The following is a 26,536-nucleotide window of genomic DNA, read 5'->3' on the forward strand; positions in this document are numbered from 1 at the left end:
TGTAAAGGTAGTGACCCAGGAATGCCCTAAAATCAACAGGTAGTGACCCAAAATCGATAAGAAGTGACCCGTAAATGCTCCAAAATAGGAAGTGACCCATAAACGCCCTGTTAACATTTAACATTGTGACCAGAAGTGATCCAAAATGAAAAAGAAGTGACCCGGGAAAGCCCCAAAATTAATAAGAAGTGGCACTAAAACAACAGAAAATGATTCAATCTCAATCGGAAGCCACCTAAAACAAAAATAAGACATCTGGAAATTGTGCTAAATAAAGGAAGACAGGAGTCGTGCTGCTGTGCTGACAATCACGCTTTATTCAATCAATAATGGAGAAAAACTCCAGGAGGCTGCGGGAAAACAAACAAAAAAACAGCAAAGTCCAGAGAACCGAGGCGGAGGACCCCTCTCTCTGGCCCCGCCCCCCCGCCGATGAACAGACGGGCGGGCAGGCGGGGGATCTACACGCTAACACACGCACGCTGCAGGCCTCCCGGAGGAGAAGCCGGCCTTGAGTCGGTCGGCCGCTCGGCAAAAACAGACGACAAAAAGACGCGCTCGGGCGGCGAGGGCCGTCGGCGCCACGAGCGCGTCGGCCAAAATCGTCCTTCGCGGCGTCAGCTCCGTTCGCGCCGCTTACGTGAGGGTATGACGCAAACGGCGCTCGGGAGCTGGCGCTCGCGGTTCGCTGTTTTTTTTTTGCCTATTTTTTCAATTTTTGCAAGTCTTCCGTCGGGTAAACGTCGGCGGGGAGACGCTCCACCTGCCGAGGCTATCTTAGACATCAACGTAACGTTGAGGCGCTTTGTTTTTCCGTTTCTGCCTTTAGCGGGTATTCGTTCCACGCGGGACTTTCTCCTGCTAAAGCTAAACTTTGGTTTCATCGTCGTCAAGAACGACGCATACATTCCTGGTCGCATCCGGCTATATACATTATGTACATAACTAGGGATGTCCTCATCACGTATTCACGGAGCGGAATTCCGAGGATTTCCAAGTCCGGATTGCTTAAGGGAAAAAAAATGCATCCAAATGTCAGATATGTTCACACTGAAGTGATTATGATAGCTAAGCGGGCAACAGCTAACATCGTGTTTTCCAACTTCTGCCCGCGTTGCCACGTTGCGTCGTATAAAACGAATATATTTCTTTCTTTCGGCAAACATCTGGAATATTTGGTGTATTTCACCCCTTGAAATTTCACAATAAATAAATACAAAACTCAATCTTTCTCACCCGATTCTGAAACTCTGGAAAATATTGTGATCGGACACCGTTTCCGATTGCGATCGAAGCGGGGACATCCCTATACATAACACAAGTGGAGATACTTGAGGTTGTCGCGTTTGGTAAAAAAAATTGTTGCTATATACAAGTCATATCTTTAAAAAAAGAGGAATTGGACAAAAAAGGGAAGGGCAGGGTCGCTCGCTCGCTCGGGTTTCCCTACGCGGAGCGAACGCCAATGCGAACGGTGGCTGTGTCGCAGCCCAGCGGGTTGGACAGTTCCAGGGTGTAGACGCCGGCGTCTTCTGGGCGCACGCCGGCGATGACTAGGGTGGCAAGGTCCTCGCTCGTTTCCATGTGGAAGCGGCCGCCCGGCACGGCCCGGACGGGTCGCCCGTCGCGGGACCACGAGGCGCTCGCGCCCTCGCCCGAGAAGGCGCAGGCCACCGTCAGGACTTTGCCCGCCTCGATGCTGATGTCCTCGGGCATGGCCTCAATGCGGGGGGCGCCACCTGCTGGAGAGAAGACAAGCGGGCGTTCGGTTAAACGCGCCCACTCGTGACCGGAAAAGCGTCGCTATTATCCTTATTAGAGTTGATATTTGGACGCTTGTTAAGTTTGGGACATTTCTGGGTAACTTGTAAATTTTGGGGGGCATTTCCAATGGATATCGGGTCCCTTATTCATTTTTGGACGGGGTAATTGTCATGTAAAAACCTGGAAATTAGAGTTGTCTGATAATGAGTTTATAACCGATATTATCCAACTCTGAAAATCCGATACCTATATAAAACCGATTCCGATATATGCAGCTGTGTACTTAACGTGTTATTGCTAATTGTATTGTGATGCTTCAGTGGATGCTTTCATAATGATGATAACATAGGTTTTCCAAATAAAACAAACAATGTGTGAAAATGAAGAGAAAAACTTCAACTGATTTTTTTTTTTAAATTAACTGAAATGAGTTAGAATGTCCATCATTAAATAAAAGGAATCATTCACAATTAAATAGCGTTTACAGTAGTTACCACAAAGAGCCACTGAGGAACAATCAAAGCATTACAGATCATAAGACATGCCAATGCAATGTCAATTCCCATTCGCATTTTGCTAGACTTTTGCAGAGATTTTTGTATTTTATTACGTTCATGTTTTCTTAGTGACCATTTCCTTCTAGTAACACAGTAGTCATATGTAATTAGTTTATAATTCATTATTTTTCAATCATTTATTGTTCATTTCATTTTTGCACCATGAATGCAAATGGTCTGCTCACATAACAAATCCTAAGCATCTTAGTTTGGAGACATCTACTGGCCAATAGCAAATGCTATTTTTAGACTGTGACGTCGCCATTGTAATGCGGAGGTGGGTCATTACTGACAAGCCCTCGCATACAATCCATATTATTTCTGCTTGTTTTCTCTGGTAATCTTTAAAAAAAAAAAGAAAAAAAAAAAAGAACATGCCGATCAAACACTGCTGCTACGGAACTTGTAGAAACGACTCTAGACATTACGACATATGAAGGACGTTTTCTTCATACGTTTTCCGAAACCAAAAACTCGGGGGAAAAAATGTGAAGAATGGATCAACTTGCGCGGACGTCCAAAAGACCAGTTTAACGCCAGCAAGGTGAATCCATTCACATTTCGTATGCAGTAAAATTTTGTTGGGGGCCATGGTCCTACAGATGATGAACAGGTAAGCCATTTTGATATTTTTACGTATTTTTTAGCGTAGCGTTTTGCCGTGCTGCTTCTATCTGAGAATGAATGACCTGAAAAAAAATTACAATGTATCTGACTGCCACTGTTACCTTTTCTGTTGTAAAAAAGGCAACTTTAGTAAGGGGGAAATGTAAATTATAGAATTTAGTAAAAGCTAACTCTGAATCAGGTCGGCTCTTTTTCAGCCCTCGACACTCAAGCCATCTCTTTAACTGAACAATTGTATGTTCTTCCACAAGTGAATTTGGCACCAGGGACATTATTTTCGGACAGAATTGGTAGGTTTAGCTCACTAAATATCTTGTTCATACACTATTTCCATGCATTTACTATTAGGGACAAACGGGAGGTTGACCAGCCTAGCAACAATTGCTAACGTCATGAATATTTATGAGCAAAAGTGACGTGCGGTATGCCATTAGCACAACTGCTGGGCTAAACTTTAACCAGTCATTGTACAAAGGCAGAAAGCTTTTAAAAATCGGCCGATATTACTGGTAATATCGGACAACTCTAGTTCTCATTGTTATTTCAAGGGTGTCAAATTCATTTTTGTTGAGTTATCAACAGGGAGTAACCTGGGAATGCCTGAAAATCAACAGGAAGTGACAACATAATGCCCACAAATAAATAAGAAATGCCCCAAAATTAACGTTATCATGAATGCCCATTTAGAATTTGATTAGTGACATCGAAATAACGCACCAGCTTAGCACTTAGCATAGTTTACACTAACTTTACACAGTGAACTAGGGCTATTAATTTACGAACACATACTATATAATATGACTAAGAATGTAATATGGCTTATTTTTTGTGTGGATCCAGTGTGGTATGAAGCCACTTGAACGTGACGTCACATCCGGTGAGTGTATCGTTTGTTTGTTAGCGCTGCTACTAGTCGCTAATCTCCTAGTGCTCCTCAATTTGTTTTATCCCACGGACACATCGGAGAATCGATCCTAGGCTGGTTCGGCTCTCCTAGTGCTCCTTAATTTGTTTTATCCCACGATTTAACAGGTCGTGGGTTAAAACTACTCTACTCTCCTCTTTAGCTCTATCTTGCTAGCCTAGCTTATCCGAGCTATGGCTAGCCCTCTGCCTTCTTCCTCCCGTCTTTTCTGCTCAGTGTGCTGTATGTATAGCGAGCACCCTGGCTCCTTCGTCGAGGACAGTAGTAGCTGTAGGAAGTGTAGCTTAGTCTCAGGGTTGGAGACCAGGGTTTCTGAGCTAGAAGCACGGCTCTGCACTCTAGAGACGAAAGCTAGTCCTAGCTATAGCCAGGTAGTGGCAGGGCCCGCAGGTCGTGCTTGCAGTAGTAGGATTGCTAGCGCAGTTAGCCCCCCAGCGAGCCCCGTGCAGCCGGGGGAAATTAAGGACGGATTTGTGACTGTACGGGGGAAGCGCAGTGGTAAACGCACAACCTTAGTGCACCAGCAGCTTCACATCAGCAATAGGTTTGCCCCCCCTCAGCGACACACCGGCTGAACCAGACACTCTCGTAATTGGAAGCTCCATAGTTAGAGACGTGAAGCACCCGGCGGTGTCTGTCAGGTGTTACCCAGGGGCCAGAGTCGGTGACATCGAAGGAAACCTCAGGCTCCTAAAGCAGAGTAGGAAGAGGTTCCGCCGTATCGTGATTCACGCAGGCGGTAACGACGCCCGGCGGAGACAGTCTGAGGTGCTTAAATTAAACGTAGCCTCGGTGTGTAAACTTGCTAAGTCGATGGCGGACACCGTAGTTTTCTCTGGTCCTCTGCCTAATTTGGTCAATGATGAGATGTACTCTAGATTCTCATCATTTAACCGCTGGTTGTCTAGATGGTGCCCAGAAAACGATATAGTCTTTGTTGATAACTGGCACGCGATTTGGGGCAAGTCCGGGCTCATGCGCCGAGACGGCATTCATCCGACTTGGGACGGTGCTGCTCTCTTAACTCGAAATTTGGCCGCCAAACTAAGTCTCCCAAAGTGACACTTCAGAGTGGGGGCCCGGGCGCAGTGTTGTCGTGTAAAACACAACTCTGTTAGTAGTGACCACTCGCCTCTTTCCGAGCTGTCACAAATCCAAAATTCAGGACAGAAGATAGAGACTGTGTCCGTGCCTCGTATAGTGAACAGGGGAAAACAGAGTACTATAGGAACGAGACCAAAGAATTTAATACATATAGCTCTTAATAAATATATAAAATGCGGATTATTAAACATCAGGTCAATCTCGCCCAAATCTCTGTTAGTTAATGACTTAATTGGGGATTATAATATTCATATTTTGGCCCTGACTGAAACTTGGCTTCAGCAGGATGACTTTTTTAGACTTAATGAATCCGCACCCCCAAGTCACGTGAATTTTCACACAGCTAGAAGCACGGGCCGTGGAGGGGGGGTGGCAGTAATATCACACTCTTGTTTAGGTATGAGCCCAAAAAGTACATCTAATTACATTTATAACTCCTTTGAAAGCCTAGCACTATCAATTATAGACGCTAACTGGAAGAACCAAAAACCAGTTCTTTTCATAGTGGTTTACCGTCCCCCTGGTCCCTACTCACAGTTTTTGTTAGATTTCTCTGACTTTTTATCTAGTATTTTGCTAAGCTGGGATAGAATTATAATTGTAGGGGATTTTAATATACATGTTGACGACGAAGGTGACTCCCTTGGTAAGGCCTTTAATGACCTACTAGATGGGACTGGCTTCATTCAAAATGTAAATAAACCAACTCATAGTCACAAGCACACCCTGGACTTGATTTTAACCTACGGTACGGAGATTAGTGATCTTAGTGTCCATCCCCACAACCCCGTACTGTCTGATCATTTTCTAATTACCTTTCAGTTTGTGCTTCAAGATAATCCGCCACTAGTGACTAGAACTCAGATGAAAAGGACATTTGGTGATCGCTCTGTTTCAGAGTATAAACAGATAATTCAGCCTATATTTGCCTCCATGTCATCTAATTATGAAGGAATAATGTCCGGCCTTGCTGTTAATGACGAGTTTGTTGATCGTGTTATGTTTACGCTTCGTACTACCCTCGATGTCGTCGCTCCCTCCAAATTAAAGTTTGTCAAGCCGAGACGAGCCTCTCCCTGGTATAATGCTGAAACACGCTCTCTTAAACAATCGACACGTAAATTAGAAAGACTTTGGCGCCGTTCCAACACAGAGCACACCCTCTCTGCCTGGAAACACAGCTTAGTGACATATAAGCAGGCCTTGCGTACGGCTAAAACCAGATATTACTCATCCTTAATAGAGGAAAACAAAAATAATCCTAGGTTTCTGTTCAGCACTGTAGCAAGGCTGACAAACAGTCACAGCTCAATAGAACCTTATATCCCAACCACCCTTAGCTGTGATGACTTCCTAAAATTTTTTAACAATAAAATCGCAACTATTAGAAATAAAATAAATGAATCACTTCCAGTTATTAGATCTGATAAAGTGCAGACAAAGAATTCGGAATCTCCTATAAACCCCTATAAAATATTAAATAACTTTACCACTGTAGACCAAATTGATGTAATTTCAATTATAATGTCCTCCAAACCATCAACATGCCTCCTCGACCAAATCCCAACCAAACTTTTTAAAGAGACCCTGCCTCTAACTATTGACACTATCTTAAATATAATAAATACCTCATTAGTTACTGGCTACGTGCCGCAGTCCTTTAAATATGCAGTTATTAAACCGCTCTTGAAAAAACCTACTCTTGATCCTGAAATTTTGGCCAATTATAGACCTATTTCTAACTTACCATTTCTCTCCAAAGTCCTTGAAAGAGTGGTAATTAAACAGCTCTGTCAGCACCTATAGTTTATTTGAACAGTTCCAGTCTGGCTTTCGAGCTCATCATAGCACTGAAACCGCATTAGTTAAAGTAACTAATGACCTGTTACTTGCCGCTGACGTTGGATTAGTCTCGATCCTGGTTCTGTTGGACCTGAGCGCAGCCTTTGACACAATCGACCATAATATCTTATTGCAGAGATTAGAATGTGACATAGGCATTAGAGGAGCAGCCCTCTGCTGGTTTAAATCATATTTATCTAATAGGTACCAGTTTGTCAATGTAAACCAACAATCATCATCGTACTCTAGAGTTAGTTATGGTGTGCCGCAAGGATCTGTCCTCGGGCCCATCTTGTTTACGCTGTATATGCTTCCTCTAGGTAATATCATCAGAAAACATAGCATTAACTTTCATTGTTACGCTGACGACACACAACTGTATCTATCAATTAAACCTGAGCAGGTCAGGCAAGTAGAAAAACTAAGCGCCTGCGTCCGAGATATAAATACCTGGATGAGCACTAACTACGTATCTTCTACTTAACCCTGAAAAGACAGAAGTCCTTATAATAGGCCCAAAAAGTGTTCGAGACTCTTTAGCTGCCCAGATAGTCACTCTGGACAATGTAAGTGTAGCCTCCAGCACCACAGTTAAAAACCTAGGAGTTTTATTTGACCCTGACTTATCGTTTAAAGCACACATTAAACAAACCTGTAGAACGGCTTTCTTTCACCTGCGCAACATCGCCAAAATTAGAAATATTTTATCTAAAAGCGATGCAGAAAAATTAATTCACGCGTTCGTTACATCGAGATTGGATTACTGTAACTCCCTACTTGCAGCTTGTCCTAAAAGCTCTCTAAAAGGTCTTCAGCTAGTCCAAAACGCAGCAGCAAGACTTTTAACAGGAACCAATAGAAGAGAGCACATCACCCCTGTGCTCCAGGCACTTCACTGGCTTCCAGTCGAGTTTAGAATTAAATTTAAAATACTCCTTCTTACATTTAAGACCATTAATGGGTTGGGGCCACCTTATCTCACCAATGCTCTGGTTCCATACCGCCCCAACAGAACACTCCGATCTCAGAATGCAGGTCTACTGGTAGTTCCCAGGGTTTCTAAAAGTACTGTCGGAGCTAGAGCCTTTAGCCACCAAGCCCCTGTTTTATGGAATCAGCTTCCAGCTAGTATTAAAGAAGCCGAGACAGTCTGCACATTTAAGATTAGATTAAAAATGTTCCTATTCGACAAAGCTTATGGTTAGGCTAGTTGAAGTCAGAGTAGACTCACAGTTTAGTCTAAGCTGCACTAGAAGCTATAATGCTGGGGGCAGTACAGCCGCTGAGTTCTATCTCCTTTTCTTACTCTACCTACCACTTGTCTTACTTTATTTCTATTTTCCAATGTTAATATCTAGTTGTCTAGTCTCTTCATCACTAGTCACCCGGTGTCCCCTTTCCCCCCTCCCCTCTGGGGAGGGGCTATTTTTCAGCTGCAGCCGCCTGACTGTCCGGACCCCTGGCTGGATAGACGTCCTCGCTGCTACCCCCGTCTCATCTGACTAGAGGGACTTCTTCTTGCTCCTTTACTCCACTGTATTTTTACGGACTATAATTTCGCTTGCTAATTCCCATTAGCCGTTCTGGGGTTCCTGTCTATCCGTCCTGGGAGTGGATCTCTCCTGACTGTGGTACTCCCCAAGGTTTCTCATTTTTCTCCCAATTGACTCTGGAGTTTTTGGAGTTTTTCCTTGCCGGCATGGAGGGTCTTAAGGATAGGGGATACCCAGGACTTGAACTGCATCTATTCATCTTTGTTGCTTCATTTCTAATTGTGTATCATATTGCCTCTGTAAAGCCCTTTGAGACTTCTGTTGTGATTGAGGGCTATACAAATAAAATTGAATTGAATTGAATATGGCTGCCACAAGAAATAGATGAACTTATAGAAAGCACTTTGACCAGAAGAAGAGAGCAGCATTAAAGTCTCAGTTTAATATCAATTCTTCACAGAAAAGATTCATTTTTAATGACTCGCCACTGTCCTCTAGTGGGCAGTGGAATACTCTGCAGTTGTAATTTGACAACTACAGTGGTACCTCTACATACGAAGTTAATCCGTTCCAGGACCTTGTTTGTAAGTCAAAATGGTCGTATGTCGAGCAGGATTTTCCCATAGGAATACATTATAATTCCATTAATTCGTTCCACAGCCCAAAAACCTTCACTAAATCCTTAAAAAATACTGCTGGTACTATTACAAATGGCAATTACACATAGCAAAACAAATAAATTATCAATCAAAATCGTAATAATAATAATAATAATAATTCCTGTATTAATGTAACGAATCGGGTTCTAATGTGGCGGACGTTTTTTGCTGACCCTGAACGCACCGCGGGGCTGACGTGCCAGAGACAGACCGGTGAGCTTGAGTTTCACTTTCACTTTGAATGTTTTCTTGAGAACACCGTCAATTGCGGCAGACAGAAGGTGTTTTTGTTTTGAATAAGTTGTGAAATAAATGATAAAAACGTGGCGAAGTTGGCGATTTCTCTGGAGATGTTACCACAATAAGAATTGTCAGCTTAACTTATAAAGACAGGCGAACGATGGTCGGAGGAGGACCGTGGAGATGTATCGTTGAGCCATTTCACGGATGCCCACCCTACGCTCATATTTTTCTGTCATTTGCATCTTCATTTAGAAGGTAAGCGTCAACTTTTTCCTTGTTTCACCACCTGTACCAACCTTTTCTGAAACCAGTGTTGATTTGTCACACAAGAAAATCCGCCGTGCATTCGTCTGCGGTGCTGCCATTGTCGTCGTATTTCGAGCATGTCGTCGGATGTAGAAACAAATGGCGAGTCAAATTTTACGTCGGATGTCGAAAAGTTCGTGTGTCGAAGCGATCGTATGTAGAGGTACCACTGTATACTGTATAATAGTCCTCACGGCCTGAAAGGAGTATACTGTAGTCTCTTTGGATTGCGTAACATAAATACGGCGCTACCGTTTAGACATCACCACAGTGCGGCGAAACAACAATGACGAATTACATCGAAATACATTTTTGTAGAAAAGTTGATTTGGATCGTACGCCGCTGATACACACGCTCAATAATTTTGAAAAAAGGTCTTACCGATGGCCCTGAAGGAGGATCCGCTTACAAGCTGACTCATTCCCGTGACGCTGCTGGAGCTAACGGCGTACGAGTCGGACGCCGCCGAGGACACGCTGGACAAGGACATGGTCTCAAACTTCATCTCGGCCGCCAGGCTGCCGAAGGAGTGGGACTCCATCACGGAGGACCGTTGGGCAGAGGACGACGAGAAGGAAGATGACGACAACTCCATGGTGCGTGTCTCCCTCCTCATGGCTGCGTAGGAGCCGGACGAGGAAGACTCCTTGAAAGTGGTCACGGTCGAGCCTGGAAAAGCGTGACCGTTAACTTATTTGGGTTCCGAAAGAGCCAAAAACACTTTACTCACCTTTAAGTGCAAGTTGCTTTTCACAGTAAGCGGTGACGGACATCCGAACAGCCCGGTAGACCTGTCCGGTGAAGGAGAAGGATGATTTGGACACGCCTCCTTCCGATGTCATCTCGCAGGTGTACTCTCCTTGGTCAGCGTCAGTCAGGTCACGGATCAGGAGGGTGCAGGAACCCTCAGAGTAGCGTGTTTCAAAGCGGCCGCTCTGAGAAAGCCGCCTACCGTCGCGATACCACGACACCTCCTTGATGCTGCCCTCACAAACGCAAGACATCTTCACCGCGTCTTGGTAAGCCACAGCCGCCAGCTGACTGGTCACTTTAGGCGGCTGAGAAGTCGGCGGAGGTGGGGATTTGACTTTATCGGGCTCAGGGGATTTAGCAGCCCTCGGTGATTTGACGCCAGATGGTTCCGGAGACTTGATGCCTCGTGGGGTCTTGGTGCCAACAGGTTCCGGGGACTTAATGCCTTTAGGTGTTTTGCTTCCTGCAGGTTCAGGGGATTTGACTCCTCTGGAAATCTTAGCATCCTCAGGTTCAGGTGACTTGGCCGGGGGTTGTGGTTTAGATCCTGGTTCGGGAGATCTTATACCCCTGGGGGATTTCATTCCATCAGGTTCAGGAGATTTAATTCCAGGAGTCGGTGACTTCACACCTGGTGTCCTGACACCCGGAGTTGGGGACTTGACACGTGGTACCGGCGACTTGACTCTGGGCGTTGGTGATTTAATAGAGGGCTCAGGGGACTTGATGCTTGGTTCTGGTGATTTCACGCTTGGTTCAGGAGATTTGACGCTAGGCGCTGGTGACTTGACGCTAGGTTCAGGAGATTTGACGCTAGGCGCTGGTGACTTGACGCTAGGTTCAGGGGACTTGATGGGTTCAGGAGACTTAATGCCAGGTTCAAGAGATCTAACGCTGGGTGCTGGGGACTTGACGCTAGGTTCAGGAGACTTGACGCTTGGTGCTGGAGACTTGACGCTAGGTTCAGGAGACTTGACGCTGGGTACTGGGGACTTCGCACTAGGTTCAGGAGACTTGACGCTAGGTGCCGGGGACTTGACGCTAGGTTCAGGAGGCTTGACGCTGGGAGCTGGGGACTTGACGCTAGGTTCAGGAGACTTGACACTAGGTGCTAGGGACTTGACACTAGGTTCAGGGGACTTGATGCCAGGTTCAGGGGACTTAACGTCAGGTGCAGGAGACTTAACACCCTTGACCTCTTTGGTAACAGCCTTGCGGATGGTCAAGGTGAACTGAGCCTCCTGTCGGCCCGCCGAGTTCTCTACGATGACTGTATAATGTCCCTCATCAGAGGTCGCAATGGAAGAAATCTCAAGGTTGGACTTGTACTGCGTGGTGGTGACCTTAACACGGTGGGAGGAGACAACGGTTCTCCCCTCATGCGCCCATGTAACAGAGGGTGCCGGCTCTCCGTCAATATCGCAGGAGAACCTGGCCGTTTCGCCCTCGGCAAGGGTCAAAGACTGGGGCTTGGTGAGAAATCTGGCCGCGACGGGTGACTTCACTTTTTGGACAGAAAGCTGCTCGGACGCAGCGGAAAACTTTGTCTTTGCTTCGGCTGCGACGCGCTTTTCAGAAGATGCAAACTTCTCGGAAGAGTAGGAGGAGGCAGATGTCAAGCGTTCCGTAGAAGCGTACTTGACCGATGAGCCGTAGCGCTCGGCGGACGAGTATCTCTCAGAAGAATCCCGGTAGCCTTCCCGAGTGATGTCTTCGCGTGTCTCGGTGAACTTGGTCTTGCTTTCTTCCACTTCAAAGTGGCTCTGAGATTCGTAACCAGTTTTGAAGCGGGACCAGTGGTAGTGATCAATTCGCGTCATTTCGGGGACTACGGTTTTGGGAACTTCCTCATCCTTGCGCCGAGATGAGAATGCGGTGTAGGCGCCGCCCGCCACGTCCAGAGTGGCGTAGTCTGAGGCTTCTCCCCTGGCGTTGGAGCAGAAGCAGCGGTACGTCCCACTGTCCTCCTCTTGGCAGTCCAGGATAGCAATGGTCAAGACTCCCCTCATGTTGCTAAAGACATATTTGCCGCCGGTTTCGCATATCTCGTTCCCGTTGTGGAACCACTTGACCTCTGCCTCTGGCTTGGCTTGGACGTTCAAGGTGAATTTGGTGTCCTGGCCGAGCGGCACTCTGTGCGAGCGCATCCTAACGGTCACGCGGGGCCCGTGATCCAGGCGGAATGGAGACTGACTGACTACCTGGTAAGTCCTCTCAGACTTCAGAGCCGCCTTTCTGGCCTCGTAGCGGGACATGATATCAAAGCGGGCAGAGCGCTCGAACCGAGAGGAGGAACGAGAGGTCCTCTCCGCAGACCTGATGGGGCTCGGCGAGCGGGGACGGGTGCGCTCGGGCGTTGGGGATCTCCTCTCTACGATCTCGGTTTCAGTCTCGGTCTCCGCCGTCTCCAGCCTGGTGCGAGTGGAACGCATAAGCTCGGAGACTGGGCGCATCAGCTCGATGTACGTGGGGGAAAGCGAGCGCCTCCTTCTCATCAACTGAGAAACGTTACGCTTTTTCTTCGTCTCGGTGACTTCCACGGCTTTCTGCCGCACCTCCTGCGCCATTTCTTCACGCCGCACTGCGCGTCGTTCAACGCGGACCGGACTGACCGCAGGGGAAGCGGAAAAGCCGAGTTCCAGTTCATCTTCCAGCATCATCCGTTCCTGCTCGATTCTTCTGGTGGACAGGTAGTCATCCGCGGTCATGAGCAGCTCCTCATCACTCAAATCGCCCAGGGATCTTCTCCTGGAAGTGAAGGAAATCTCTGACTTGGGAGACGGTGAGCGGCGAGCGGGTCTGACGATTTCTAGATCGTCGAAAGTCATTTTTGGAATTCTCCACCTGGGCCTGTACTGGTCGGTGATTCTAGGAAGCGGCACGACATAGAACTGCTCCCACCTGGAAAGGCGAATTCGCCTCTGTCGCTTTTGCACAAACCTCTCCGTCCTCTCTGAGACCAGGTACTGGTCTTTCAATTTGCGGTACCACTTCATGTCAGAGAGCGCAACAAATTGCTTGATAGCCTTGTCCTCATCCAGAGCTCTGCGGTCGTGGATGATCGGCTCGGGAATCTCGTACGGCATGAAAATCCTTCGCTCTTCTTCGAGTTTCTTGGTCTCCGACTTTACCACTGTGATGTCAAACTCACCCTCGACATTCTTGGTGCTGACGGCGGGCTTGTACATCTCTGCGGCAAATTTCAGAGCCTCTTGGGCCGCCGGATTCAGAGGAACAATCTCCTCCGTGGCAGCAATTTTCTGAGCCATCTTGTTGGTCTTTTCAATCTGCTTCTGGACGTGTCTGTGCTTCTCCTCCTCGCTCTTGTACTCTCTTCTGGTGTAAGTCAGGCGGTCCACCTGCAGGCTAGCCTGGCAGCTCACAGATCCGGCAGAGTTGGTGGCGGTCACTTTGTAGACGCCGGAATCCTCGAGCAGCGTCTCCCTTATGTACAGGACATGGTGGTCAGTGTCCTCTTGGATGAGGATGACCTTGGTACTCAACCGCAGAGAGTGGCCGTCCTTCTCCCATTTTAGGGATGGAGCGGGGATTCCAGACACTCTGATATCAAAGCGGACACTGTCTCCTTCCGTGCACTCCACGTTGGTCAGCAGACGCTTGAAGGTGGGCCTCATGGTTTCCTCCGTCACAGGGTGCGGCGTCACGGTGAGACGAGCCTTGCAGCTGTCCTCTCCAAACTTGTTGTGAGCCATGACAGTATACTCAGCGTCATCGCTCATGTCAAGATTGTGGATGATCAGCTGATAGAGACCCTTGTCGCTGAGGAATGTGTACTTGGCGTCACGCTCTCCGGGCTGGATGGCTTCTCCGTTCTTCAACCAGGTGACACGAGGATCGGGGTGTACGGTGATGGTGACGCCAAAGCGCACATCTTCGCTGATGTAAGCTGTGCGATTGTACAGAGGCAGCGTGAACTCCGGTGGCCTGTACATGATTTTGGTTTTGTCCACCCTCCTTCTCAGTTTTTTGATAGAACGACCGACGTAGTGCTCTCTGAGGCTTCTCACGGTCTGGACAAAGAGTTCACCGTACGCGCTATCTTCACCCTCATCGCTCAACACCCTGCACCTGTAGACACCGTCGTCGCTGTCTTCGATATCCTTCACGTATATGCTGGCCAAACCGTGGCTGTACGTTATCTCATACTTGGAACTGGAGTGCAACTGACGGCTGCCAAAGTACCAGCTCACCTGCGTGCTTTGGTCAAAGCTTGCGATGCTACAAGTGAACCGGACGTGGCCGCCCTCCTCAGCGGAGGCGTGCATGACCGGGCCGGCACGAAGACCGCGGTACTCTGCGGCAATCTTAACTTTGCCAACGGCCAATCCTCTCTGGTTCCTGAAGGCGCCGCCGTATGCCACGCGAGCTGCCGAGACGATGGTATCGGTCCGCTTTACCGTCGAGTGGTAGTACCTTCTGTGTCTCAGCGTTCGGATGACTTTGCTGCTGACGTGTTCGATCTTCATCTTCAGCCAAGGGTGCTCCAATGCCTCGTGGGCCGTCATACGGAGCTTCCTGTCCTTGACGAGAAGTCTGTCCACAAAGTCCATGGCCTCTAGACTGATGTCCCTGAACGCTTCTGCGTCAAAGACATACTCGCAGGCGGAGATGTTCTCGATTGTTTGTGTGACTGATTCCGCGGCAAAAGGATTGAGACCGCTCAGCAAGACGTAGGCCAGTACACCCACAGACCACATATCAGTGGCGGTCGTGACCAAGTCATGGCGGTGGACTTCAGGGGCGCAATACTCTGGAGCCGAGAAGAGCATTCTGATGTTTTCGCCCGGTACCAGCAACCTCGCCTGACCCATGTCAATTATCTTGATGAGGTTGCTTCTCCTCGTGGTGTAGACGATGTTCTCCGGGCGGATATCAAAGTGGCCGAAGTTGTTGCTGTGCAAAAACTTGAGTGCGGCGCAGACCTGTCTGAGATAAAGGACGATCTCTCGCTCGGAGAGCTCAAAGTTGCTCGTTCCGAGGCGCTCGAAGATGTCGCCTCCAGAAATAAACTCAAAGATCAGGACAATTTCCTCCATACTTTCAAAGTATTCGTGCAGGTAGATAATGTTCTTATGCCGGGCTACGTTCAAGGCCTCAATTTCCCTCAGAACCAGTTCACGGTCAGTTCCTTTGACTTTGATGAACTTGGCCATGAAGGTCTTCTTGGTAGCGATCTCCACACAACGGTGGACCACTCCGAAATGACAGCGAGCCAGCTCCTCGGAAATGGTGTACTTGGAGTGCAGCTCCTTGATTTTGAAGGACTGAGCCTCTTCCTTGATAATCTCTCTGGTCTCGTCCACTTCCTCGTCATAGTTCCGAATCACGGACTTGTCTTCTTTTGTTGTGACGGGTTCCGTCGGAGCGGAGGGAGGACTCAAGCCAAACTGGTTCTCCGCAATGACGCGGAATTGATACTTTGCTTTGCCGAAGATGTTGAGGATGGTGACGCTGCAGTCGGCGGTCTGGCCGGCACGAATCCACCTATCCGCTGAGGTGGGGCATTTCTCCACGATGTAGCTAATGATGCTGCTTCCGCCGTCACTGGCTGGGGGCTCCCAGGTCAGGGTAATGGAGTCACGAGAGACGTTGCTGACTACCAGGCCTTTGGGAGCTTCGGGAATGTCGGCTATGCTCACCTCGATGGTCTGTTTGTCTGTTCCGAACCTGTTTTTGGCAATGATGCTGTAGTAGCCTGTGTCCTTCTGCTGAACTCCCTTCTGGAAGACCAGTGAAGTGAAAGAGCGGGTGGTGATGATCTGGTGATACGCAGAGTTGGAAAGGATCTCCTGACCCTTTTGCCAAGTAATGGCTGGTTCGGGCTTGCCGGAGATAGGGATCTTGACGGTGATGTGTTCACCTCGCACGGCGTGGACCGCTCCCATTCCCTGGAGCTCCTTTGGCAAGTGAATCTTGGCAGGAACTGGAATTACACAGACCACGTATCGTCATTCAATTTGAAGTATTTACTCGTTGGCTTATTTAATGGGGAGGGACTGTTAAAGCAAATAGAGAATTGCAAGACAATGTACGCAGGCTGAATTTAAGCTTCCATTTTCAGTGATATTTTCATAATTTGTTGCGGGCCAAAGAAAATTGAGCAGTGGGCACCCCTGCTCTCACGTTGAGCAAGTTGAATGTTTACCTTCTACTTCCAAGTTTGCAGTGGTGGAGATGGAGCCTCCAGAGTTGGTGGCTCTGACTTGATAGACTGTAGCGTCGCTCTCGTCTGCGGCGGTGATGACCAGCTGGTAGTAACCGCCCTTGAACTCCTGGGCTTTAATCTTGGTTCCGTCGGCCTGGATCTCCTTTCCACTTCTGTACCATTTCACTACAGGCTTGGGATGTCCTACCACCTGGATAGAAGTTGAAAATTAATATGAGCACATTGCTGACAGAAAGTACAAAACATGCACGACTAGAGATAAGAACCTTTGTAACAAAGGTGGCGTTGGCGTGGTATTTGACAGTCATGTCGCGGATCTCCTCCCTGAAGCTGGGAGCACGCAGGGTCTGGTCGGACTTGGGCACGACAGGCTCCGAAATCTCACTCCAGTCGCTCTCCCCGCCCATATTCTCGCACTTGACACGGAACTCATACTCAAAGCCCTCAATTAGGCCCGTGACTTCATAACTGGTCTCCACAATCTTCTTGGTGGTGACAGACATCCACTTGTTCTGCTTCTTTTCGCGCTTCTCCAGATAGTAGGCGGAGATTTTGGCACCGCCGTCACTGGTCGGAGGTTTCCAGCATACCACACACGAGTCCTTGGAGGAGCTGACGATGAAGGGCTGTTGCGGTATACCCGGTTTTTCTGCGGAACAAACATATTACACAGAAATAAGATCCGAGAAGAATCAAACATAAGGCAAAATCCTTCCCGTTAGTGTGCATGCACGTGACCCACCGAAGGGACTCTTGATGATCACCACCGAGGGGATCTCCAGCGGTTCGCTGACACCGTACTGATTCTGAGCAGAAACACGGAAGTAGTATCCAGCGCTCTCCACCAGGTTGGGTACGCGGCAAGTGGTTCCAGAGACAGAAGAGGACACCAGGTTCCACACTTCTCCCTCCTTGGCCATGCGTTTTTCCACAATGTAGTTGGTGATCATAGAGCCGCCGTCGTCTTTGGGAGCCTTCCAGCTGATGATGACGGAGCTTTTCAGCAGCGCTTCGACCACCATCGGACCCTCCGGGATGCATGGTTTATCTGGGTACGCAAAAATAGACAGCTGTAAATCACCGGCAGATCCGAAAGTGTCATTTCATCATCTTAAAAGTCGTATAGTCACCTTGGATCTCGACTCTCAAGATGGTGTCGACGGAGCCGAACTTGTTGCTGAGCTGCACCTTGTAACGGCCGGCGTTGGTCTTCCTCTGAACGTTCCTCACCACCAGGTGGGTGTAGCTTTCTGTATTTTCAATAATCACTCCCTCTGATGCGTTCAGAGGCTTCTTGTCGTAGAACCACATAATTTGGGGGATCGGTCGGCCGATGTAGACCACGTGGAGGCGGAGGCTCGTGCCGGCTCCGGCGTAATACTTCTCCTTCAGAGGGAAGCCAGGGTGCAGCTGAGGCGCTGCTTGAAGTCTCAGTTTCCCGCTGGTCTCGATCTCCCCCGCTTCATTAATAGCGCGGCAGGTGTAGAGGCCTTCATCCTCCTGCTCGTCCGTCAGGACACTGAGGGAGTGCTTGCGGCCGTCCGAGCTCATCTTGTACTTCCGACTCTGGATCAGCTCCTTGCCGTAGCGGTACCACTTGATTTCGGGTAGAGGTCTGCCTATGATCCCACAGGACAGCGTGCCGGACTCTCCCAGTTTGGTGGTGACATCCTGGATATCTTCCTTCAAAGCCGGAGCCTCGCCCACTGCCGAACATCGACCATTTTCAAAGAGTGCATTTGACATCAACGGGAGTCCATTTTCAAAGAGCGTATTTGACAAAAGAAAAACGAATGTGAACAGAGTAACCGTCACTCACCGCTCAACTTGGTCTTGATGCCCATGGGGGTGCGTCTGGGCCTGCTGAGTCCGGCTTCGTTCTCAGCCGTGATCCTGAACTCGTACTCCGTGGCCTCCATCAGGCCACCCATGGTGAACTGCCTGTCCTTGGAACGCTCTTTGTTGCATTTCTTCCAGGCGCTTTCGCCGGCCTGCCTGTATTCAATCCAGTAACCCAAGATTTCCTTACCCCCGTCAAAGTGGGGCCGCAACCAGTGAATGGTTATGCTGTCTTTGGTGACAGAGATGATGTCGATCTCTCCCGGTTGGCTCGGTTTGTCTGTCGAGAAAATAGCAAAGTGGACGTCAATGTGCAGTCATGACAACAGTTAAATCGATTAGCTCCTGATGACCACGGTGGAACATTTACACACCGAACGGATCTTTGCAGACCACCGATTCGGACGCGGGGCCTGGCTCGCTCTGCCCAACGTCATTCTGAGCCACAATTCTGAAGGTGTATTCGGCATCTGGGATGAGGCCGGTGATGTTGTACATGGTGGTGGTGATGTGAGTCTTATTGTGGCGGACCCATTTCTCTGTGGAAACCTCTCTCCTCTCCACAAAGTATCCAGTGACCCGAGAGCCACCGTCGTCCCGAGGCCGGGCCCAGGACAGAGACACTGAAGACTTGGCCACGTCCATGATCTCCGGAGGATTGCTGGGAGGTTCCGGCGGACCTGTATATAAAAATATTTACAAATTTGTAAAACAATGCTACCGCTTAAATCTGTAAATGCATTGTCGGTACTCACAGAGCGGCGTCTTTGCTGTGACAGCCTCCTCAGACTTCAGAGAGCGGCTGATACCAAATTGGTTCTCGGCAGAGACTCGGAAATGATACTGCATGTTCTCTTTAAGACCTTTGACCACCAGGGAGTTCTCGGTGACCCGGGAATCCACGGTGTACCAAGCGGCCTTGGGGACTTCTCTCCTCTCCACAATGTATCCCAGGATGTCGGAACCGCCATCGTCAGACGGGGGCCTCCAGCTTACCCGAACCGATCTCGCCTGAATGTCGTCAAACTCCAGAGGACCTTCCGGAATGTCGGGCCGTCCGATGACTTTCACCTAAAGACATACAGACATCTGTGCGTGAGATGGAAAGGAACCTCTACTCGGTCGAGGCTCAGGATCAGGATTTCAACTCACCTTAATGTACAAGGCTTTCCTGCCGCATTTGTTCTCAAGAACCAGGTCGTAAGTACCCGTGTCGTCTTTGTGAGCCTCTTTTATAACGAGCTCCGTAATGTCATCGTTTGTGGCGATCATGGCTCGGTGGGAGACATCGCGTCCGTCTTTGGTCCACTTACATGTAGGGATGGGCTTACCACTGATACGCACCGGCAGGCAGATGACACCTCCTTGCCGCACAACGTAGCCCTCCTCATATTTACTCTCCAGCTCGTATTCGGGATAATCTACGGACGAAACCGAGGAGGTACCGTTTGGGTAAATGACACCAAATGGTGTATTTTGCCGACAAGCGATCCAATTGATTGATCTTACTGAGCATCTCCTGGACTTTGACCACCCCAGGAACATCTGCCGGCTCGCCAGTGCCGCCGGCGTTGCAGGCGATGACTCTGAACTTGTACTCAGCACCTTGCGGCATGTGTGTGAGGGTATACTCGCACATTTTGGTGGGTGTGGTGTTGCACAGGGTCCATTCCACCTGGTCCACCTTCTGCATCTCGACCAGGTAACCGGTGACAACGGAGCCACCTTCCTCTTCGGGTGGTGACCAGGCCAGAGATACAGAGGTTCTGGTGGTATCTGTAACTTTGGGATGAACCGGAGGACCTGGTGGCGCTATTTCACAACAGTACATTGGGGTCAGTTTCATTGACGCGCTAGTATTTCTGTCTGCGTCCTTCTGTAAGGTTATCACGTACCTATTGGATCCATCGCGACAGTGATGGCAGAGGTCTCACTAGGTTTGCCCGCTCCTCTGGAGTTAATGGCAGTAATGCGGTATTCGTATTCCAAGCCTTCGATCAGGCCGGAAGAGCGGTATCTGGTCATTGTCACCGGGTTCTTGTTGATCCTCAGCCATCTTTCGGAACGAGGCTCCTTGCGCTCGATGAGATAGCCAGCAATGGCGGAGCCGCCATCATCCTCCGGCGGACGCCAGGTGAGGGTCATGCCTTCGTGAGTCACGTCCAACACCTCTGGTCTGCTCGGAGGTCCGGGGATAGCTGCCAAAGTCGACCACAGATAGATTAGCGGGGGAAAGTCGTAGAATTTACGGAAAAGCAAATAAGACTCAGAAAGGTGGACTCACTCTCAGCGCTCTTGCACTCCACCACTTCTGACTGCAGGAAGCAACCGACACCAAAGCGGTTCATGGCCGCGACGCGGAACACGTACTCGGTTCCCTCGGTGAGTCTGGTAAACTTGAAGCAAGGTCGGGTCACCGATTCTGAGATGGTGATCCAGCCAGGGCGATGGGCGTCTCGCTGTTCCACCACATATCCGCTAATATTAGCGCCACCGTCCTTCTCTGGAGGCTCCCAGCTAACGGTCACTGACAGACCATCGACCTCCACGATTTTCATGGGGCCAACTGGTACACCGGGTTTGTCTGAGGAAAAAAAAAAAAAAAACGATTCAGATCTTAAACTGCAAATACATGAAAAGTGCAAATCGGTTCGGCATCAATCCGGGGATTACCGAGGATGACGACTTTAATGACTTCAGTTGCTACGCCAATGGCATTCTTAACCTCCAGCGTGTAGTCTCCCGTGTCGTTAATGGTGGTCTCACGGATGACCAGATGGCTGAATTTCCCATTGCTGTCGATTTTGATACGTTCCAGGCTGTCCTTCAGCTGGACGCCACCAAAGAACCAGGAGCAGACGGGCTGCGGCCTGGCCGTAATTGGCAAGTTGAGGTCGATGGGTTTGCCCCGGGAGATGTAGACGGTCTTCTGAGGAATGCTGGTGATGTCGATCTTTGGCGTCACTGGGGGAAAACAGGTGCGTTAGGCGAAATGAGAAACCTGAAGAGATATTTCATGTCTCTCATACCTTTGATCTCCTGGATGGTAACGGGGGTGACGATGTCCACGGCTTCGCCGGATCCTCTGCTGTTACAAGCTCGAATCCTGAAAAAGTACTGGTCGTTCTCTGTCAGAGACTGGATGGTGTACTGAGAAATAGACGCCTTGACAGTAGCCACCGTGGTCCACCTATCCGTGGACACCCTGCAGGCTTCGATGATGTAGCCCGTCAGCCTGCTGCCGCCTTCGTGCATGGGTTTCTCCCACTGCAGTGTGACCGAGGACTTTGTGACGTCCAGGACATGGAGGCTCTGAGGCACCGATGGTACTTCACACACGAGCACGGCCTCAGCCGTCTCGCAAGGTTCACCAACGCCGTAAATGTTCTCTGGCAGGACTCTGAAGAAATAGTGCATGCCCTCCTCCAGGCCGGTAATCCTAAAGAGGGTCTTTCGACACTCTGTGGTGACAGTCTTGTAGGACTTCATGTTGGCTTCGCGTTTCTCCACAATATAGTTGCTGACGTGGGCGCCTCCGTCAATACTCGGGACATCCCAGGTGATGACGACGGACTCCTTTGTATAGTCCTTTACCTTCACTGAAGCAGGAGGACCAGGAGTGTCTGTAGGAGATTGGTCCAGAAAGGTAAATTAATATCCGAGTTCTCCACTGCAAACATTGCACTCACGGGAACTTCTGATGTCCACCTACCATAGACCTTGACCAGGATTGTTGCAGACTTCTTGCCTGATGGGTTCTCTGCCTCTACAACATATTTTCCAGAGTCGTAGCGGTCGACCTTCTCCACGATCAGCATGGTGTAGCTGTCGGTGGTCTCGATGAAGCCTCGGCTCTGCAACTCCACGCCTGTCTTCCTCCAGGACACGACAGGCGTTGGGCGTCCCCCGACAGTCACAAAGAGTCGCAAGGTTCCTCCGGCACGAAGGCAAACAGTCTTCTTCAGGTCATCGTCCAATTCCAGGTCGGGCATTTCTGCGAGGACCGTCAGCGTGAGTTTGGTTTTATATTAGGATCCGGCGGCGAGACTTACCGATTCTCTCCAAGGGCTCCATCTCGGAAGTGGGGTCACTGAACTCTCCGGTGCCATTGTTGTTGACGGCGGCCACCCTGAATCTGTATTTCTTATTGGCGACTAGGCCACCGGCCAGATATTCGTTGGTCTTGATGGGCTTGGCGGTGGCACGGTACCACTGCTCAGAACCCTCCTCCAGGATTTCCAGCACGTAGCCGGTTACATCCGAGCCGCCATCATACATGGGCCTGGTCCAGGTCATGCTGATGCTATGCTTGGTGGTGTCTGTGATACGAGGCGTTGACGGGGGAGCAGGGGTGTCTGTGAGGGGACATCACAATCATTTCCATGTACATGGAGATAGAGCAGACAAAGTTTGATTAAAAATAAAGAAGTCTCACAAGTAGGATCTTTGAGAAGGATGTATGGAGATACATCGCTGGGCTGACTGTCTCCAGCTGCGTTGACGGCCGTCACTCTGAACTGGTACTCGCTTCCTTCTAGCAGGCCTGTGATCTTCAGACGTGTGTCGTAGATGGTGTACGTCTTATTGACTCGCGTCCACCTGGTTTGTAAAAACAGTAAAAAGTTGTCAGAGCACAAGTACATGTTCCATTTCAGACTTCCGGATCACACTCGTGTTAGGGTTTGTTTCATGTTTTTGTGCCTTAGTGTCTTTTGTTTGTGATCGCCTAGTGCAATGGTTCTTAACCTGGGTTGGATCAAACCCCAGGGGTTCAGTGAGTAAGTCTATGGCGTTCGGTAAAGTTTAAGATACACAGGGTGCTATTTTCATACTCTGATTAAAGGCAAAGTGCTGTTTTAGACTAGGTTTTGGACTGGATTGCCCCAATTTCCATTTAGTTCAACTCCTGGCCCTCTATCTTATGGGAGGAGAAACTGGTTTGCTCAGTGAAAAGTTGACTCGCATTTGATATGAGCAAGTACAGCAAACCTTCAGGCAGCATGGACTGCGCTAGCCCTCGCCTAACCCTAACCCATGTTGTTACCTGCTCCTTGCGTGTCTACCAATCCAATGCTCTAGTATTATCCACCTGTTCCTCACGTAACCTCCCAGTTTTTGTTTGGTCCTCGTCAGGTCGTCATGTGCCGTCTGGTTCCCTGGTTTCTTTTGATTGAGGTTTTGATTTGTAACTTTATCTTTTGTTTGGCCACCGTCTTTTGTGATTGAGAGCTAGTTTATGTTAAGTACTTTTTAGTTGGCACCAGCTTCTGTTTTTGCCTTGTGTTGCCATGCACATGGGTTCATCTTTCATTCCACGTCCGCTAGCCAGCCCCCAACCCTAATGCTCGCCATTGCGATCTGGCAGGCAGCTTGACTTGTATACCCCCCACGAGATCTTGTAACCGTCTCAGTCGGGCTGAACCCGAAATAAAGTTTCATTGCACTTGTAATGACAATAAAGTTGATCTGACAGATCATTCTTCCTTGCTTTCAAATACTTTGGTTGGATTGAAGTTGTTAGAAAATGCGTGGCACCCACCTAGTGCTATTCTTCTCCCGTTTTTCAACGATGTAAGTCTTTATCTCACTGCCTCCGTCACTTTCTGGCTTCAACCATTCGATGATGACATGGTCTTTACCCACCGCTGTTGCCTCCGGTGTGCCCGGCGGGGATGGCAAGGCTGAAGTAAGTACAGAGTGCCCGGTCAGAATCAAAGAAAAAAATGCAGTCCAACTTTTATGATCTTTAAGCAGAGATGGATAACTTCTGTCTAAAATTTTACGACTTAAAATCTCAGTTCCGTAGGTTGCCCTTACTGTAAGCGTTCCTGGCGATGACAGGCTCAGATTCCAGCGGAACGCCAGGTCCGTATTTGTTGACTCCGCGCACTCGGAAGATGTACTCGTTGCCCTTGATCAGGCGGGTGCTCACGCACGACAAGCTCTTGCACTCGGTCTCCATGATGACCCAGTTAAGACGGCTGGTTTCTCGGCGTTCCACGATGTAATGGCTGACAATGTCGCCGCCATCCTCCAGGGGGATCTTCCAGGACACCGTGCACTTCTCCTCAGTCACTCTGCTAATTGCGATCTTATCGGCAGGAGGCCCGGGAGTGTCTGGGAGGAATCAAAGGACAGTTAGATGATTATTTTGAGTTGAGAAAATAAGCAAGTATGAATTTATCCGCCAAGTTGTGGCTAACGTTTCGCCAACTGACCCATGACTTTGACGCTGACGGTGGCCGTTTTGGTTCCGTTGACATTTTTGACGGTCAGGATGTATCTGCCGCTGTCAAATCGGTCACAGTTCTTGATGACGGCCATCGCTCTTGTACTGCTGTAGGTCAGCGAGTACTTCTCGCCTATTTCCAGGATCTTGTCTCCCTTAGACCAGTAAACGGTGGGTTCCGGTTTTCCGCCCACCGCGCCGTCAAGAACAAGGTCAGAGCCGGCAGTGACAACGATGGTTTCGCCGATCAGCTTGCTGTCCAACTCTGCTTTGGGAGGAGCTGTCCACAGGGAGAGACATTCAATTTTACATCAAGAGCTTCAACGCAGCTGTGTATCATATTGCCTCTGTAAAGCCCTTTGAGACTTCTGTTGTGATTGAGGGCTATACAAATAAAATTGAATTGAATTGAATTGAAAAAGTACAGGCGCTTCAGAGTAGTGTTGCAACGAAACAGTTACTAATTTTGGTACCGATACTGATATAGGGAGTACTAGAAATTAATGCGCCGATGCTGCACAACATGTAATCTTCTAGATTTAGTTTCCAACCGCTGGTCAACCTGCTGGAAATGGACCCAAGTAAAAAAGATGCTAGCCCTCCAATGATGTGGCATCCAGTCATTCTCTGTTTTGAATTTCATTGACATCATCACTAGTACATGTCCAATCCATTTGAAGTGTTTGTTCATTCGCTGCCACCCCTGCCACTTCAAATGGATTTGACATCTAACACCATCAGTGGCAGCCAATGTTTTAAGCAGTGCCTGACCTTCTACTTACTTGAAAGGAATGTGATAGTTTAGAATTACTTTATTTTCAATACATTGACTTTGATGGGAATGTCACCTCAGAGTGCCTGTGTAGGATCTTTTCATGCTTCTGCTGTGATTTGAAATGAATTCATTACTAGTCGACAAAAACATGGCATCAGTTCAGTATCGGCAATGGCCGAGATGGAATCGGTATGGGAAGACAAAAAAATTATCGGTGCAACACTTCTGACGATTTCTCTGACTGCTGTAACCTAAAGAGTTGTTGAAAATCAAAAGATATAACTTTTGAATCTTACAGTATTCATCCTTGCAGGTGACTGGTCCGGTGGATACAGAGGGCGCGCTGTGAACTCCGGCGGCATTCTTGGCGATGACGCGATATTCGAAGGTTTCTCCTTCTCCCAGGTTGGTGACGGTAAAATAGTTCTCCGTAATGGTTGTGTAATTACACTTGAGCCAGCGGTTGTCGTCCCACTCGTCGGTACTGTAGAGCTTTCTCTCCACCACGTAGCCCACAATCTTGCTGCCGCCGTCATTGACAGGGATGCTCCAGCACAACGACACGGAGGAGCGAGTGATGTCCGTCACTTGAGGGTGACCGGGAGGATCTGAAGAGGAGAAGATCAAATTGCCTGAAATTTGACAAACTACTGAAACACTAGTTTCCTACATTGATTTCATCATGTTTTCAGGTTTTGATCTCTTAGCTAGTGGAGAGGCACTGTTTAAGTGACTAGCTCCATCTAATGTTGAAGCTGAGAAGCGCAAGAGAATGTAAGCTGAACTCAAGCTATTTTCATCATTTGCTGCTGGCCAATCAAAAGCAGGCCGTAGTTTGGACACCTGTGCAGATTATGGACTCACCGACGGGGTTGAGCGCCACCACCGGTCTGGAGGCCTCACTGGCCTTGCTAATTCCGGCAATGTTCATGGCATAGACTCTGAACTGGTACTCCAGACCCTCCATCAGACCGGAGACCTTGTAGTGACGATCCAGACAGGGCAGCTTGTTCTCCCTCACCCACAGGATGGTATTCCGCTCTTTTTTCTCAATCCAGTAACCCGTCACCACGCTGCCACCGTCGGCGTAGGGCAGGTCCCATTTGATGCCAATGGCGTTGGCAGAAACGGTCACCACATCTGGACGGGTCGGAGGACTTGGCGGAACTGCGGAGTTAACCAGAAGGAATTACACTTTCAGACAAGCGTCGTCAATGAATGTCCTTAATCTT

General features: G+C 48.9%; 1 protein-coding gene across 18 annotated transcripts in view; it reads right to left on the reverse strand.

The window, feature by feature from the left end:
* Positions 1 to 306: 306 nt before the first annotated feature.
* Positions 307 to 26,536, reverse strand: part of ttn.2 (titin, tandem duplicate 2) — a 205,810-nt gene continuing 179,580 nt past the window's right edge. For 16 of the 18 annotated variants that reach the window (XM_057851521.1, XM_057851523.1, XM_057851526.1 and 13 more), the window contains 24 exons: positions 26,169 to 26,471; positions 25,601 to 25,912; positions 24,519 to 24,809; positions 24,118 to 24,417; positions 23,840 to 23,981; positions 22,736 to 22,899; positions 22,353 to 22,655; positions 22,013 to 22,294; positions 21,330 to 21,923; positions 20,974 to 21,264; positions 20,585 to 20,884; positions 20,196 to 20,498; positions 19,810 to 20,112; positions 19,453 to 19,721; positions 19,056 to 19,371; positions 18,675 to 18,980; positions 18,281 to 18,580; positions 17,592 to 18,167; positions 17,204 to 17,509; positions 16,728 to 17,110; positions 16,441 to 16,651; positions 10,252 to 16,218; positions 9,903 to 10,190; positions 307 to 1,742 (listed from right to left, as the gene is read on the reverse strand). In XM_057851521.1, the coding sequence (XP_057707504.1) occupies positions 1,447 to 1,742; positions 9,903 to 10,190; positions 10,252 to 16,218; positions 16,441 to 16,651; positions 16,728 to 17,110; positions 17,204 to 17,509; positions 17,592 to 18,167; positions 18,281 to 18,580; positions 18,675 to 18,980; positions 19,056 to 19,371; positions 19,453 to 19,721; positions 19,810 to 20,112; positions 20,196 to 20,498; positions 20,585 to 20,884; positions 20,974 to 21,264; positions 21,330 to 21,923; positions 22,013 to 22,294; positions 22,353 to 22,655; positions 22,736 to 22,899; positions 23,840 to 23,981; positions 24,118 to 24,417; positions 24,519 to 24,809; positions 25,601 to 25,912; positions 26,169 to 26,471 (13,106 nt within the window). In that variant the 3' untranslated portion in view covers positions 307 to 1,446. The remainder of the gene's footprint in view (positions 1,743 to 9,902; positions 10,191 to 10,251; positions 16,219 to 16,440; positions 16,652 to 16,727; positions 17,111 to 17,203; positions 17,510 to 17,591; positions 18,168 to 18,280; positions 18,581 to 18,674; positions 18,981 to 19,055; positions 19,372 to 19,452; positions 19,722 to 19,809; positions 20,113 to 20,195; positions 20,499 to 20,584; positions 20,885 to 20,973; positions 21,265 to 21,329; positions 21,924 to 22,012; positions 22,295 to 22,352; positions 22,656 to 22,735; positions 22,900 to 23,839; positions 23,982 to 24,117; positions 24,418 to 24,518; positions 24,810 to 25,600; positions 25,913 to 26,168; positions 26,472 to 26,536) is intronic. The other 2 variants (XM_057851537.1, XM_057851520.1) reach the window with 1 other exon arrangement.

This window comes from Corythoichthys intestinalis, chromosome 12, assembly GCF_030265065.1.
Source record: "Corythoichthys intestinalis isolate RoL2023-P3 chromosome 12, ASM3026506v1, whole genome shotgun sequence".
NCBI lineage: Eukaryota > Metazoa > Chordata > Actinopteri > Syngnathiformes > Syngnathidae > Corythoichthys > Corythoichthys intestinalis.